The sequence below is a fragment of the Uloborus diversus genome, chromosome 10 (assembly GCF_026930045.1).
Source record: "Uloborus diversus isolate 005 chromosome 10, Udiv.v.3.1, whole genome shotgun sequence".
Classification (NCBI taxonomy): Eukaryota; Metazoa; Arthropoda; class Arachnida; order Araneae; family Uloboridae; genus Uloborus; species Uloborus diversus.
In genome coordinates this window covers 16,980,875-16,997,027 of record NC_072740.1, presented here as the reverse complement: position 1 = coordinate 16,997,027, position 16,153 = coordinate 16,980,875, and the positions used below count along the sequence as shown (strand labels likewise).

General features: G+C 31.6%; 1 protein-coding gene across 1 annotated transcript in view; it reads right to left on the bottom strand.

Moving 5' to 3' along the window:
* LOC129231257 (uncharacterized) overlaps positions 1 to 14,576 on the bottom strand; it is a 90,397-nt gene extending 75,821 nt beyond the window's left edge. Inside the window, exon 1 of the mRNA XM_054865535.1 lies at positions 14,083 to 14,576. Within this exon, the coding sequence (XP_054721510.1) occupies positions 14,083 to 14,116 (34 nt within the window). The 5' untranslated portion in view covers positions 14,117 to 14,576. The remainder of the gene's footprint in view (positions 1 to 14,082) is intronic.
* Positions 14,577 to 16,153: the final 1,577 nt, after the last annotated feature.

Sequence of the window (16,153 nt, the reverse complement as noted above, 5' to 3'; positions counted from 1 at the left end):
AATTTCGTAATTGTTTATGAATTTCTTGATGACGAAATCGTACTTTAAAAAATCAAAAATTTCCGAAAATTTCAGTTTTTCCTCTATTGCAGATGTTTTTTTGAAGATGAGGGAATGCTCTAAATTTACTCAATTTTTTTTACGTAACACATTGAAGTGTCTTTTAGATGCTACTAAATTTTAATCATTGGTATCAGCGTATTTTTGTTGCTAGAGTAACTTGAACTAAGGTAAAATTTCATTAGTTACTTCTTTTTATTGTAAGTTTAGCAAAACTAAACATTTCTTTCGTGTTTTATTTTCTGAAAAGCATGTTTATGAAGTACTTGCTGAAATGTTTCCTTAATTATTGTGTTGAATTTTCCTCTCCATTCGTGATATAGGAAAAAACATAGCTCTTAGAGAACATACTAAGTTTAAAGATGTGGGCAGAGGACCATCTAGTCTAATTCACAATAGCATTTGAGATTGGGCTATGAGTTTGAGGAAATTTGTTTTATCCATGAATAAGATATTTGACGAAATACATTTCATTCCTTTTGGTTTACAGGGGTCTAAAAATGTCATTTTTCCGATTTTTGAGGGGCTATAATCTATAAAGGGTACACAAACACACAGCAACAGTTACATATTCTTTTTAGCATGGTTCCAGTAATTAGTTTTTTCCCTTATTTCATTTTGTGTTTCCGTCCCCTACGCGAGTTATCCCCCTTTGAAATGAGTAAAATTTTTACATTTGACCTAGAATTTCAACCTGTTGCCATTATTTTAATTATTAACTTACAGCTACGTAACTCAGCATGTAAGACTATCAACTTATGCACTTTAACATCAAAGCTTTAAATTAACTATCATAAATGTAATTCAAATAGATTTTGGTCAAAATGCAAAAAGTCAATTTTTTGACTACGAAAATCTCTTTTGATGACCTCTAAAAAATCAAAGGTCCAGTTGAGAGAAAAAATAAAAGTGGTTTTTAAACATCTTTCATATGCAGCTTTAAGGGATATGAATTTCAAAAAAAAAAAAAAAAAATTAAAATGGTCGAATGCACGCATTCGTCAAATCTGTATGGATGACCCATAAAACACAAAGAAAATGCTATTTTTCTGAATTTTATTTTAAGTTTGGAAATTGAAAACCAATTTCGAGTTTCTTCAAGCAAATAGTAGAAACACAGCTCTATATTCTTGTAAAATTTTAAAGTTGTCTGAATTTTCCCTCATTTGAATTTTTGTGTCTATGTGAAGGAGAAAATCATCATTTTACAAAATGTCACTAAGTTTAAAACTGATTTTGAAGACAAAGGAGTTAAAATACAACTTCAAAAGTAAGGTAGTTTTTTTATGATACTAAGTACATTATTAGGTATTAATTTCAGCAAAGCTAATGCATTCCTTAAGGATTGAGATTGAAAAATAAAATGCTTAATTATGAGAAAACTAAAATATTTTCAGTTTTTGAAATTCGGTTAAAAGTCAACTATAATAACTTTGAAAATTTTACTGATATCAAATTAATTACTCTACTCCATAGATTGCAACAACATATAACTTTTATGTTTTCATTAAATAGTTAATAAGATACAAGTCTTCAAAAATGCAACATTTAGCATTAATGAGAATGCTGTTCAATTTGACTAATTTTCAATCGCATGAAACTATTCAAATAAAAAATATTAAGCAAAAATATTTTAGATATTTTTATACAGGCATAAAAGAAACCTGTATACCAAATTTTATAAAAATCTGTTACCATGCGGCCACCACTTTTTTGTGAATTTTGCTCATTTCGTATGGAATGACCCAGTAATATCCTCTTTTATGACTGTAGCTCTTGTGGTTCAGAAATTGTTGGGGTGGAAATGATCTTTGGAAGGCACCCTGTATGTATAAAATCTGCAACGGTTGTTCCATTGATAACGGTTCATTATCTTTGATTTTTCATCCAGTACAGGTTGTTGATGAATAAGAATTCTTTAGATTTTTCAAAATACTGCGAAATGCTGCTTTCGATTTCCAATCGGATTTTGACGACTCAGATATTCCTTATTTTATCAGCCCATATTGACAGTGAAATCTCTCTGAGAAGTTTTATGCTACCCGAATGTCAGTCTAACAATATACAGATTCATCTTTTATCATTGTTATTGCTGTATGACAAGCTCAGTGATATGTCAAAGACTTGGCTCATTCTTCTAGAGACAGTAGTTTGTTTTCCAGGGGTGCTCCGATGTGAGGTCACGGGTGGTCACTGTGACCTCCTAAAAATTTCCTTATTCGGCAAATTTTGTCTGACGATTTGGCAAACTTTGGAGTTCCATTCTACAAGTTGAGAAGTTCCGTCTTCCGAAAAAATTCACTTCGGGTGCTCCTGTAGGTTTCTTATCTTGAGCTTTTGCATTCGGATAGTGAAAATTTTAAAACTTTCATCTAGTAACAGTTATTACTGGATTAAAATTAGTGTGGAAGAAGATAAAGTGGGGAAGAATGCTTGCAAATTCTGTTGGACATTAAAAAGATGCTCCTGTATCAAAACCGATATGAAATCTATCTGCAAATATCTTTAGAAAATCATTTATAAAAACACTTTGTACTGCCGTAATGTTAAAATGTACGGTTTCATAAGTTGTAAGTAAACGCTGAAAATGAACCGTGGTCAGAATTTTTAACTCGTTTAGCTTGCAGACTATGCATTTTGCAGACTATGCATGACACAGAAATTTCAAAAGCATACTCAGAATCAGCAGAGAAAATACTAAACTCTAAAGAGAGATAATTATTTTACCGCTGTTATATATGTTATTTTTTTCTATTTGGTTTTAAAGCATTGACTAGTATAGTAAGAAATTGCCTTCGCCAAATCAAAAATAATATTTAAAAAAAAAATTAACTATTGAAGTGTCAACTTATTTTCTCATGCACTTAAAATGCAACCCTAAAAGTGATGTCATTTTTCTGAATAGCCAAAATGATGAATTTAGTTTTGAAAAATATGTATTTCTTATTCAATCATAAAGAAGAAATTAATGCTTACGATTTCTAAAACTATAGCTACAAATCGTTTACTTTAAAGTTCAATCTAAAATTTATTTATATCAATTTTGTTTCTAGTTACTGAACTTAAGTATTATGCCATTTAACTTTTTTGGTTATAATTACGAAAGAAGAAGAAAAATTATCTAAAGATTGTTTCTCAACTTTACAGGTTTAAATAAATTTTCAAGACAAGTACACACGATAAAAATAGGAAACATGTTTTCAAATAAGCTACGCTTGTTGGACTTCATGCTGCAGAATTACGCAAGTTTTCGACCACTGACATCGTAACTTAATATAACTTACACATAATGAAAAAATTTTATATTAAAAAAAAAGTAATATGGTAATAATATTGCAATGAACATGATGGCGATTTATAGTCGTTTTAGCTTAGTCTTACGGTCGACACACTGTAAGATTTTCTTTCTTTTTTTTTTCTTTTCTTTTTTTTTTTTTTTTTTTTTTTTTGCAATTTGTAAGAATAAATGTAACTTCAATATTTTCAGTTACTTGAAGCTAACGTATCATAACCTGCAGCTTTAACGATTTCCATTGACAGGGACCGATTTACACACTTGGGTGCCCCGGGGAACTGACAAATATGGTGCCCCCCCCCCCAAAAAAAAATATAAAGGTAGTTTTTGGATATTATTTTGATAGAAAGAAAAATCTAAAATAAATTCCTGATTTTCATGTAAGAAAATTTTTTACAGTCGCAGATGGAGAAACTAAGACGGTTAAGGTTAATCATAATGTGCTTTCTGCGTTCCTTTGTTTTCTCCTTTGTTTTCTTGTAGTAAATTCTTCTATAATGTCCTTATAACCAAGTTTTGAGGTCAAACTTCCTTCTATTGATAATAGAGCTAATGAAGATAATTTACTATCAGAAATGAGAGTACGCAAAGGACACTTAGTTCTCTTCAATAGTTAAAATGATCGTTTTCCAGTACAATTGGAGATGGGCAAAGTCAAAAACAATTTCAGGGCTGTATCTACATTGGCAAAAGTATCCATTTACCAAGTTAATGGGTTTTTTTTAACTTTTCGGTCATTAAACTTTCTTTTCCGATGGTTGAACAACTATGAATAAATTCATCAGAAAAGATTCCTCCAAATCACAGGAGTAAGATTTTTAAAGATCTTTTGCACTTTCTCGAATATATTGCATGTCGCATTCAAACAAGCAAGAAATTGTCTTTAATATGCCATCATAAGCTGACATTCTGAATTTTAGTTTTGAATTCAAATTATCACAGATTAGATAAAAACAGGAAACCTTGAAACTTTGCTTAGAGTCTAATATGACTTCTTCACATTGTCCATCATAAAACTGTTTTGGAGTTTTTTTCTGTCTTTTTGCTCAAAAAAAAAAAAAAAAAAAAAATGATGACGGAAATTTGGTGCCCCCTTTCCTTTGGTGCCCCGGGCACGGGCCCCGAATGCCCCGCCGTAAATCAGTCCCTATCCATAATACCAGATGTTTCGTCGGATTCTTTTCTTTTACTCGGTAAATCTTGACCTTGAAAGTAACATTTTACAAGCGGCGATTCCTGCGTTATTTTAAATCATCTTTCATTGATGTATTTTGCTCTACTGGTCGGAAGGCAATCAAATTTGATGCTCAGACTGATTTAAGTCATCATAATTCATTTATGTAGTAAAACATATGGGTTTACAATTTACATTCAAAATTGCAGACTATGAGCTCATTTTACTCTGTATATGAGCCCTCATCAAAATTTCATAAACAAAGGTTTAAAGAAAACTTAAATTCTTATAGATTGACACATTTCTTTCTTTCTTAGTATATATAGTGTAACGGCACCAGTAACAGACAAGGGTCCAGTAACAGACAGTCGTAAGATTGGATTCAAATAAAAAGAATTTCAGGCGAGGAAAACTGATGTTGCTGCGACTCATGAATACGGTGCAACCATCTAGTGTTATCAGAGGGAATTTTATGAGCCAGTTGGTATTTACAAGGCAGTGATGGAAGGTTATGAACAGCCACCAGCCACCACGAGGTCTACCGGTGTTTCATGTTCATTTGAATTTTATAAGGTTTTAGATCTAAAAATAAAGAACTTTTTCACATTTTGAAGAGAAAAGGGGAATTATGTCCATTACTCATCCTTTCCTCATCCTATCTGTTGCTGGGTATCAATCAGAGTTTTCGATGTCTGTTACTGGGGGTCGGATCTTTTTTCGAAATTGAGCAAATAAAAATAGAATCGACTAATTCAAAGGATCCAGAAGCAGCCACACGTTAGATGAGATGTAGTTGCATGAGAGAAAGGTAGTTTTAAAATTCTAAATACATCAAAAGGCTCAGAAAATTGATGAGGGGTCCCGGAGAAATCTAAGAAACTTTAAATTTCATACGTTGTGGCTAAGTAGCCCAGCTTTCGTTAGCTGCGAGATACGTTGCCGGTCACGTGGTTTTGGCGTGAACGGCGCATTGTTTCGACGGAGGAATCTTGTCTTAACAATATTTAATTCTCACGCATCGGGATGTTTGATTTACACGGCGCCGCCTGCTACTTTTAATTATAGTCTTACTGGTGTATTTATTACTCATGTAGTAAATTAGTATTTTACTACCAAAATAGTTGAATTAATTAATTAATTTAATATCAAAAAATTGCGAATAAATAACTTCATTAGGTCATTAAAGTTTTTTTTTTATGTTTCAGTTTTGAAATATATTTAGTGTTCAATTCAAGAGCAGTTGAAGACAAAAATCCCTCTCCCGCCCACCCCTTCTGACGATTAAATTTATGTTCCTTAATAAATCTATCGTAACTGGTGCCCGATTTCTGAAGTTTGACAAGTATTCTAGATTTAATATTTCATGATGCCATCAGTTTAATTTACAGTTATGGCAAGACTTCGTTGGAATTTTTCTATGTACTATGCTCCCAGATTATTACAAGACGCCTGGATCGATTAGGAACATTCTTTTTCTGTTTGAAACGGTATACTTCTCCCGGGAGTCTAGTGGTTTTCATGTCCGGGTGAGGGATCCTGGAGAAATTGAGGGAACTCTTCAAATTTCATACTCGCGCTTTGTTGTTTGTAAATTCATAGCATCTCACTTAGTGAAACGATTTTTATGATTTTTTCGTTTGATGGATTGAATTGATCTAACTTAGGTCCCAAACCTTTGCTTCACCATATTTGTACTTTAGAAAAAAGTTATGGGTAAAAAACAATAAACTTCATTTAATTTCAATATTAAACGATTAAATATAAAATCCATTGTTAAAGAAAGTGCCATAAAACAAAGGTACTTTTTTTACTCAGGGTTAAGGAAAGTACCATAAAGCATTAATATTAATAAGGGGTGCTCCCTTAAGGGCGGGGGGATGGGGTGTTTTGAGGGGTATTTTTCCTTTTTAGGGGGATCTTGCTTTGGGGGAGTGCCCCCCCAAATATTTTCTCTATATTAATCATTAGTGGTCATATCGCAAGTTTTGAATAAAGACTCCTCTGTAGCAAACAGGAAATTCATTTAGTATCATTGTTCTAGTAGTATTCTGATCTTCATATATACAACATCACAGTGGATACTCTGTTTCTAGTGTGGTGTTGATCTATAACGGGGCCAAGTAAAGATAAATGTGACTTTTTTCACGAGTTGCGTGACACATATTATTGTGAAATATCAAATAGTTAGGAAAACCATTAACATTTGAATGGTTCTAATTAAATTAGCGCACAAACAAATCCTGGAGAAGAATAAAGATGAGTTTGTAGTGCCAATCGTATAAAATGTTATGCACATTAAGATTTTTTCGTTTTTTAACTGATTTCAAAAAAAAGACGTTCTCAATTCGTCGGAATATTTTTATGTATGTCCCCCGTAAACTCAAACACGCATAGACCAATTTGGATTTTTTTTTTTCTCGTTTGAAAAGGTATACACTTCCTAGTTGATCCCATGGTCATCAGGTCATATCAGAAGATGGGATCCTTGAAAAATCAAGAAAACTCTTCAAATTCTATGTTCAAAGTTAAAGCGATTTCTGTTGTTTTTTAGTGACTCTTGAATCTTTTTCCGAAAGCATACTTTGACACAATCAAACTGATGATGAAGACAATTTTCTTTGCAAGTAATTGCGAATTCAAAAGAGCCTTTCCTCACAGTCTTCGGAAGTCTCCGAGACGCTGTGCTCTATTTCTATCTCTATTTTGATCATCTTAGCTGTTTTCAGACCCCTGTGCTCGACGCTTTCTCATTCGAGATGTATGTAAGGAGTATACTACATACTTTACCCAACGAACTTATTTTATATTTACACCACTTAAAAGAGAAAAAAAATATTTTCAAATAAAAAAAAGAACCGACTTCAAAAATTAAAGTGGAACTAAAATGCAAGAAATAATTGGTCATACCTACATACGATTTCCTACCCAAACGTATAAATGAAATTTATTTTACAATTCCAGTACAAAATCGATTGAACTAAACACCCAATTATAAAATAAACAATGATTTTAATTACTATACGATGAATTATTTTAATATCAAACTATTTATATACGATGTCTTAATTTTAAAAAACCATTTGAAGTCGGAGTCTCCAATAAACTACTTCCTAACATAACTGACAACCCTTCAAATCCTGAGTTAAACTCTAATGTAACAAAACGCGGAAATCTTTAAAACGAAACCTACTCAATTATGTTAGGTAGTAGTTTATAGGAGGCCCACACTTCAAATGGTTATTAAAAATTAAGAGATCGTATATAATTAATTAGGTATTAAAATAATCCATCGTATAGTAATTAAAATCAGTGTTTATTTTATAATTGGGTGTTTAGTTTAGTTGATTGTTCTACTGGAATTGTAAAATAAATTTGATTTATACGTTTGGGCAGGAAATCGCATGTAAGTATGACCAATTATTTTTTACTTTTTAGTTCCTCTTTGTTTTATGAAGTCGGTTCTTTTTTTGTTTGAAAATAATTTATTTGTGATTATTTTGTAATAGGTAAGATCAGCGGGAACTACTCTTACTGCTCGGTGCTTTCTGGCTGAGTCTACCTATTCAAAAGATTACAAATGATGTTTTTGCTCCGAGGTCATCCGCCATCTCTCCGTGGTCAAGCTTTAAGTTGACCTCCGCCTTTGACAATGTTTACCTCTGTTAATTACCTCCTGGATAACAGGGAAGGGTAATTGGAGTTAGATTACTTTTCTAGTAGTTTTGCAAAAATATTCCAACTCAAGTCCGTGCCTATAACACGTGTCTTTTTCCCTGAACTTCCCCAAAACAGGAAAACATTGTCAAGGTCATAAACTCAACAGCTCAAATAACCAGAGCTGCATTATAATTATTCGAAGTTGTTTTTTTTTTTTTTTTTTGGCTGCGCTAATTGTAGCGGTGCTACATCAGAAATAAATAATTTTTAAGGATTCAAGTGTAACTTTTGGAAAATTGACGACTAATGAAAGTTCGCAATTAAGTTAAGTGGCATTTATTAAAATTTTAATTTTTAACATAATTTACCACAATGTTTTTAAATAAAACATTGTGGTAAATTATGTTAAAAAAGAAATAAATAAAAGAATACCTAAACGAATTCTCATATTTTTGGAAGCACCATTTGTTATCATTTGGCAAAAAAAAAAAAAAAAAAAAAGAAAAGAAAAGAAAATAAGTGCAAAAAATAAAAATGTGTTTAACTTAATGAATGAAGCTTAAAATTTGTTTTTTGAATTTTAAAAACGATAGGGATGTAATCTTTTTCTTAAGGAATAAATAATTGATTATTAAATAATGCGTGGATGTTACTATGTGAAAAGATTGTTAAATCAGCGAGCATATTTTTTTTTTTTTTTTGCCAAAAAAAAAATTGTTTTACTTAATTTTAAAAAATAGTTCTAAAGGTACTGTTCCATTAAATGTCAATCATTTCATGAAATTCCGTTTATTTATAGTTGATGCATGTGAACGATTTATCTTTACGGCGTTTAATATTTCTGTTTCATTTTCTGTGGAACACTAACAAAAACTGAGCAATTCTAATTGCTTTAATCTAAAGCATGAGTACAATCTTTAAATTTATTTCGGATTTGTGAGTCAGCATTTGGCTTCTACACGTGCGTTACCCGCCAGACAAACACAAAAGCCTTCGAAAACAATTTACTAGACGTCGGTATAAACTCGTCAGTCAAAGTCGCCTTGAAACAGGCATAACGTCTTATGTATTCACACATTGTGTTGTGAATCAGGAGCGCCTCATGTGCTGCATATTGTTTGGACTCAGATGATGACATTGTTTGACATTGAGAATGAGTATCCTCGATCTTGAAGAATCCTGGCATTGAGAAAACTAAACTGATGGTTAATATGAATGAAAGTGTATTCATTGTATAGCTAGAGCAAGGTTGAAGAGCAGAGTAAGTAATGCAGCCTTGACGCTTCTGTGTGTATCTTAGACATTTCAAAAGAAAAAGGAAAAAAAAAACTGTAAACAGCTTTTCCTTTCACGTAAACAGCGTTTTTTTTTTCTTTTGAAAGGTTAAAGCTTTTAAACGCTAAAATTGTTTCTAAAGCAGAAAAAAAAAAGATTTTCAATGATTTTTATTAAAATTATGAAAAAAAAACTATGATTTATTGCATGACTGTTTTCAACAAATTTATTTAAAATTAAAAATTATTTTTAGTCATACAATCGAGTTACAATTTGTGATGCATTTCATGGTGTAGTGCAAAAGGTTTCAGCTGTATTAGGGTAGGTTTGCATCTTAAAGCAAATAGAGTTACGCAATGAATTAATAACCCTCACCACCCAATATCGAGAAATTGTAAAAATCGCATTTGAGTGGATGTGAATGGCTATCATTATTTCCTTTAAACTTCTTATAAAGAACAGCTCAATAAAGATAAAAAATTAAAAAAAAAGATCAGGGACCATTCCGTCTTAGGCAGGTGAACGGCCGTATCTGCAGAAATTAATTTTCCGAGAAAATTGAAAAACGCGTTTTGGATTCAAAACTTACAAAAAGATAATATTGGAATTCAACTTTTCTCCCGCCTTTTTTTCAGCGGAAACCAAATGAGCACGACTGTACAATAACGCTAACGCACAATAGATGAAAAAAATATAAAAAATTGCAGTTACAGCCCTTTACCTGCCCGCGGCAGTATTATTTCGATATCGTAACTTTCATTACTTGCTTCTATGGAGCTATGTAAAAACAGAGGAGTTTGGCACACTTTTGTGAAATAAGTATACAAAAATAATTGTGCAAAACTAAATTTTGACGTTTTTACCCATTTTTTCATCGGAAACTGATTGAGCTTTAAAATTATTTTACAAAAGGCACCTACATGAGTTGTACGTTCATAGCACAATTTTAAATTCATTCGCACAAAATTAAATGTAGTCCTGAAACTATTTCCAATAATCATTATTTCCTACTGTTATTGCAAGCAAAAAACTCTCCAAAGTTATTTTCAACCGTAATCTTAAGTTCATTGATGTAGAGCATGTTGATTTTTTTTCTCATAAAACCAATTCATATATGGATTCCAGAACTGATTTAAAAACAGCTTAAAATTCTTAGTACAACAAAGTTTGAAAAATTTTCTAGAAATTAAATGCAGAAATAAATCTTTTGAAGACATTTTTAATCGAAAATTTGGTAATATGTATGCAATTTTTACTGTCTTTAGATCATCAGATGTCAGACCTCGAGCAGCCTGAATATCATTGCTCTATACCAATACTCCTATATCATTTCAAACGGAAACTCTTATATTTTATAGACGTTTATTTTAACAGTAAAATACCTCTGAATAAGTATCAGAGATAGACATAGCGTAATACATTTTGAAAATTTTTATCTTATGATGGTAGAAAATATGCATTTCACTAAGCGACTGTAACATTTATTATTCTTCTAAAAATTTGAAACAGCCATTCAAAAAAAAAAAAAAAAAATCTGCACATTCTCAAAGGGATTAAAAGACGTTTTATGCAAAAGAGTTCAACTTAAGAATTTTTCAGGAAACTAATTCTTAATCCATTTTACAGAAGAACAAATAAAGTTCGATAAAAAGGTTCAACGATGGAACTATTTCATTGCAAAAATTGCTCCTTATTTTCCCTATTTTTTTAAAATTGAAGCAAACATGAAGTGATCTCTAGTGAGCTAAGCAAAACGTACAATTTTAACTAAAATGACTTTCTCAAATGTGAAATGCTAATGTGAAAGTAAGAAAGAAATATGTCATTCTCACCTCGGAAAATGAGGAATAATTACTGACGGACATTTATTGCTAAACTTGCATTTAATCAGAATTTACTGCATAAAACTAAACTAATTTTTTAGCTTTAAACCTGATTAATACGAAAAACCAAAAATCATTCGAATTAGTAGCTATCACGGTCCCGTGTCTTAACATCCCTAGAACACTTTCAAGTTATGCAATGTCCACCGGCGCACAGTGGGGCGAAAACGCCAAAAAGCGCTTATAAATGGAGTTTTTTTCCTATACTAAACCACTTGAGAATTAATAAATTTGCACAGGCCTGCCTCTTAGGCAATCAGAACTGGAATTTTAGAGCCCTTCGTCCACTACAAAGCTGAAGGGAGTCTTTAGAAAGTAGAAGAACCATAAGTACGGGGATTTACAAACATTTCTTTTAAGCAGTCTATATATTTTTTTCTTATTAAAGGCGGGTATATTTAATTTCTCTCTTGTCCAACGATAGTAATAGGACGGAAAAAATGAGTAATCGAATTCTCAAACCAAAAATCGGTTTTGATCTGCACCAAAAACTTCGGAATTCAATGTTATTTTTTTTCAAATCACTACAAAAAAATGTCCTCTTATGTCCTCTTAGAAATTAATATTAATTAGTCATAAATGGTCTGTAGAAAGACCCTGAAAAAGAATTAGCTGCGTAAACCTGCGAATTTTGGACCCTGAGCCCAAACAAATCGAGAAAACACCATTATAACATGCCTGTGAAACAAACAAGCGAGAGAGGTTTTAAAACACTTATAAGCGCTTTTTGGCGTTTTCGCCCCACTGTGCGGCGCGGCGGAGGAAAACATCAAGAATATTTCATTCCAGTCTTAAATAAGGAGATGCGTTCTTGGAAGACATGGCGTAGGTAATGCTGATATATCAGCACATGTGTGGGACTTAAAGCACAAAAACATCTATTAGACTAGAATTTCTTAACATCACCCTAACCGCGAGCAGATAAAATTGGTGAAAATAATTCACGAGCCGGTGATTTTTTCCCCGAAATTTTTTTACTATATATATGACAGAGCTGTACGTAAGATATTGCAAAAACTTAAACTATAATTAAATTTAAAAGGTATTTAAATCTATAGCTAAGCAATAGTTGTAATTTTTATGCGCAATTTAAAAAACCTTTGACAAAAATCAGAAATTATGAAAACTAATCCCAAAATTTGGGGGAAAAGCACTATGCTGCATTTGTTATTTTTTGAAATTTTTTATTTATTTTATTTATTTATTTATTTATTTATTTTTTGAGTGCTCAGGAAAAAATCATCGAGAACTAGTTTAACTTCATGTGGGTCAGCGGTTGAGAATTCTTGTGTTAGAAAGCTCCATGAGACATTGACATACGTAACAGTTGCTGATTTACATTATTTCTGAAGTATGTTTTTTCAATGCTGCCTTCAAACCGCGGACGGTTCAATGCTGTTTAACATGTTGGGAGAAGTTTTTGTAATTACATTAATGCTAGACAAAGTTAATACCTAACAGCTAGACACGACACATGGGCAGTACTAAGCAAATTATTTCAGAAACTACATAATGTTGAAATTTATTGGTTTTTTCAAGTAATATAATAAAAATTTAGTATTTTTAGGCAGTACTGGATGAATTGAGCTGAGAAAAAAAAAAAAAAAAAACAAGTCTTGTGTTTGTGAAAAGTAACATGGACAGTAACAACAACAACGTTCAAAACACAATTTAGAAACGAAAATTTTCCCTTGCGCTGGTGTTTTTTTTTTTTTTTTTGTTTTTTTTTTCCCTTTTTAAAAAGTTAGTAATATTTCATGCTTAAACTAGATTTTGCAATAGCTCGTATTAGCTGCAATTTCCTATTAACCGTTCTCGCATTAAGCAACTTACGCCGCACTTTCTTTGCATTTAAAATGTTTATTTTAATTGTAACATTTTGTCTCATTTCTGAATGAAAAACAGAATTGACATTTCTAGTTTTTTAAATAGTTATCTACTAATGTACACCATTTACCTCAGCTTACAATACGAAAGCAATACTTCAATGTATAAAATTCAACATTGTAACATATATTAAGCGAAATGATGGTAATATCTACTTGCTTAAAAATTCATGGAAAACTCTCAAAAGAGGGAAATTATAAAAAAAAAAAAAAACAGTATTAAATGATAAAACATTTAGAATTAAAATGTGTCTACTGTAGAATCTAAAAGTAAGAGAAATATGAAAAATATGGAGTAATAATGTTAAAAATATGAAAACGAAAGACATACAAAATAAAAAAAATAATTAAAAAAAATAAAAAAGAGAAAAAAAATAATTAAAAAAATAAAAAAGAGAAAAAATAAAACCTCGAAAAAGTAAATAAGACGTACAATATGAGATGCCATTTCATCAAAAAAATATTTAAGCTGCTATCGTAGGTTTTTCTATAAATTTTCGCACATTTTTATGTGCGAAATTTGTTTATAATATTAAACTTCGTTTTCTGAAAATGAATTGAACAAATTGGGGGGGGGGGGGGGAGATGTCTGCACATTCGCACAAACAATAACACCAAAAATAAATCATAAAATATTTCTAGAGTATTTCGACGGAATATAAACCACAATTTTATAAAATGCAAGAGAGTTTTAAGTTACACAAAAACACTTTCAACATTGGTAATGTGTTTGTCATATTTCCTTATATTGTGCATAAATGCCAGCAAAAATTTTAATCTCATATTGTAATAACTATTTTCGAACTGAAAAGACACATTTATTTGAAATGTTGATTAGAAACTGGATCTTACCTTTAGGTCCCACAAGGCAAATTTTAGCTAGCATTCTCTAAAGTCGAATGAAGTGAAATTGATTTCTGTTCAAATAAAGTATCACTGCACTCAAGAAAACCAACCACAACTGAAACACGCAAACTGTCGAGAAGGTAAACCGAAACGTCAAAAACGCTCCGTTAAATTTGATGGCAGCACCGGCAACACTCCAAGACGAAATGACTGAAAATGATGATCTCCAGAGATCAAGTTCTTGAGAAAAAAAATATGATCGCGAAATATTGAAATGAAGCAACAGTGAAGAAAAACCAATACCGCGTCTCCTCCTTGAATTATGCTACAATTAAAACGGGAAACGCCGAAAAACTACTTTGGAAGAAATTGTAAATACTTCGCAGTGACGTCACATCCAGTAGTAAGATGACATCACAACTTCTCAGCACTTTATCCAATAGGAGGAAAACAAAGATAACGGAGAAGCGGGAATATTCTTATTTATTGTAAGCAACTTGTCTTACCCGAGGTTCATCTCCTTTCCAATGCTTTCTCCCATTGTCAGATGTAGCCGACGTTTCACTACTAGCGGTTTTGTTTTCCATCGCGTCATATTATTTAATCCTCCTGATACCGCTACGATGCGCATTTTAGGGATTTAGATGGAGTTTTGTTTTTACATTTTTTAAACGTATTGTAGTAGAATAAAAAAAATAATAAGTTCTGATCTTTGATCTCAAAGAAAAAAAAAATGCTAGTTCTCACTGTTCATCTTAAATTGTCTCACTTCGGAATACGCTTTGCGAATTGAATTAGGTTTCGCCATTGCATATTTTGGGAATACATTAAAACTTTTCTGCAGATATTTCAAATTGTGTGCTGAAATTTTTTATTGTGAATATGTGTTCAGAACATCAATAATTTTATTAACGTTATTATCTTTTGTGTTAAATACTTAAGATAAGTGTAACTAGTATTAAAGACACTTTATAACTTTTTAGAGGTTTTATCGTTATACCGTTATGTATACCTATTGAGTAGAGAGGATTGTAGTACTTTTTATAAGCTTTACTGGCGGAAAATAAAAAAATCGTCCGTGAAAAAAGAATGTCCGTATTTAAGTGGGGTCTATAAGAGCGGTTTACTTTATATTAAATTTAAAATATTTAAAAGCTACGATTCTTTAGAAAGAAATTTTAGAATCAATTGAAAAATATGCTTGGTTTTTTAATGGGGAAAAATACGTTGTTAGGCAAAGAGAAAAAAGTAAATGTAAAAAAATCCATTTCACTGTCTAAAGCACGATTCAACAAGTCACAGTCCAGAACTGAAAATTTTGGTCATATTTTCTGTATTTTGGGGGAAAGGCAAATACATTGTGACACACAATTTCAATGAGACTTGCAAAATAATTTTTACTAATATGGCAAGACATCTAACTGAAGGTAGAGATGAACCCAGTGAGGGAAAAAATGGAGAATGTTTCCTGTAATAATACTCCTGATAATAATCCTCCTTTTCAGTGGCGTAGCTAGACCCGACTTTCGGGGGGGGGGTTACTTCTTTTATATATATATATATATATATATATATATATATATATATATATATATATATATATATATATATATATATATATATAATCGCTTGGAATTTTTTCCTTTTCTTCTTTTTTTTTTCTTTCACTTCTCTCTTCTTTTTTCTCTTTTTTTTGAGACTAACTTTTCGGGGGGGGGGGGGGGGGGTTGTCCCCAACCCCCCCCCCTAGCTACGCCCCTGCTCCTTTTCGTAACTTGAAAAAAATGTTTTTTTTTTGCTGTCTCGTCTGTGATGTCCGAGTTTTTTGGTGTAAAATACCTTAACTGGTTTCGCTGCACAACATCCAGAAAGTAAAGGTAGTTTTAAGTAAAGTACGCACTTAGTGAGAGAGAGAGAGAGAAGCAATGTTTTTCCTTAATAATTCATTTCTTCTTTTTTTAAAATTTTTTTTACATGAACTATCCTACAGGACGTAAAAATTGTGCAGTAGAAAATGTATCGCGGTTAAGATGTTTGTATCTAAGAATTATTCGTAGATATATTCGCGTATTTTTTT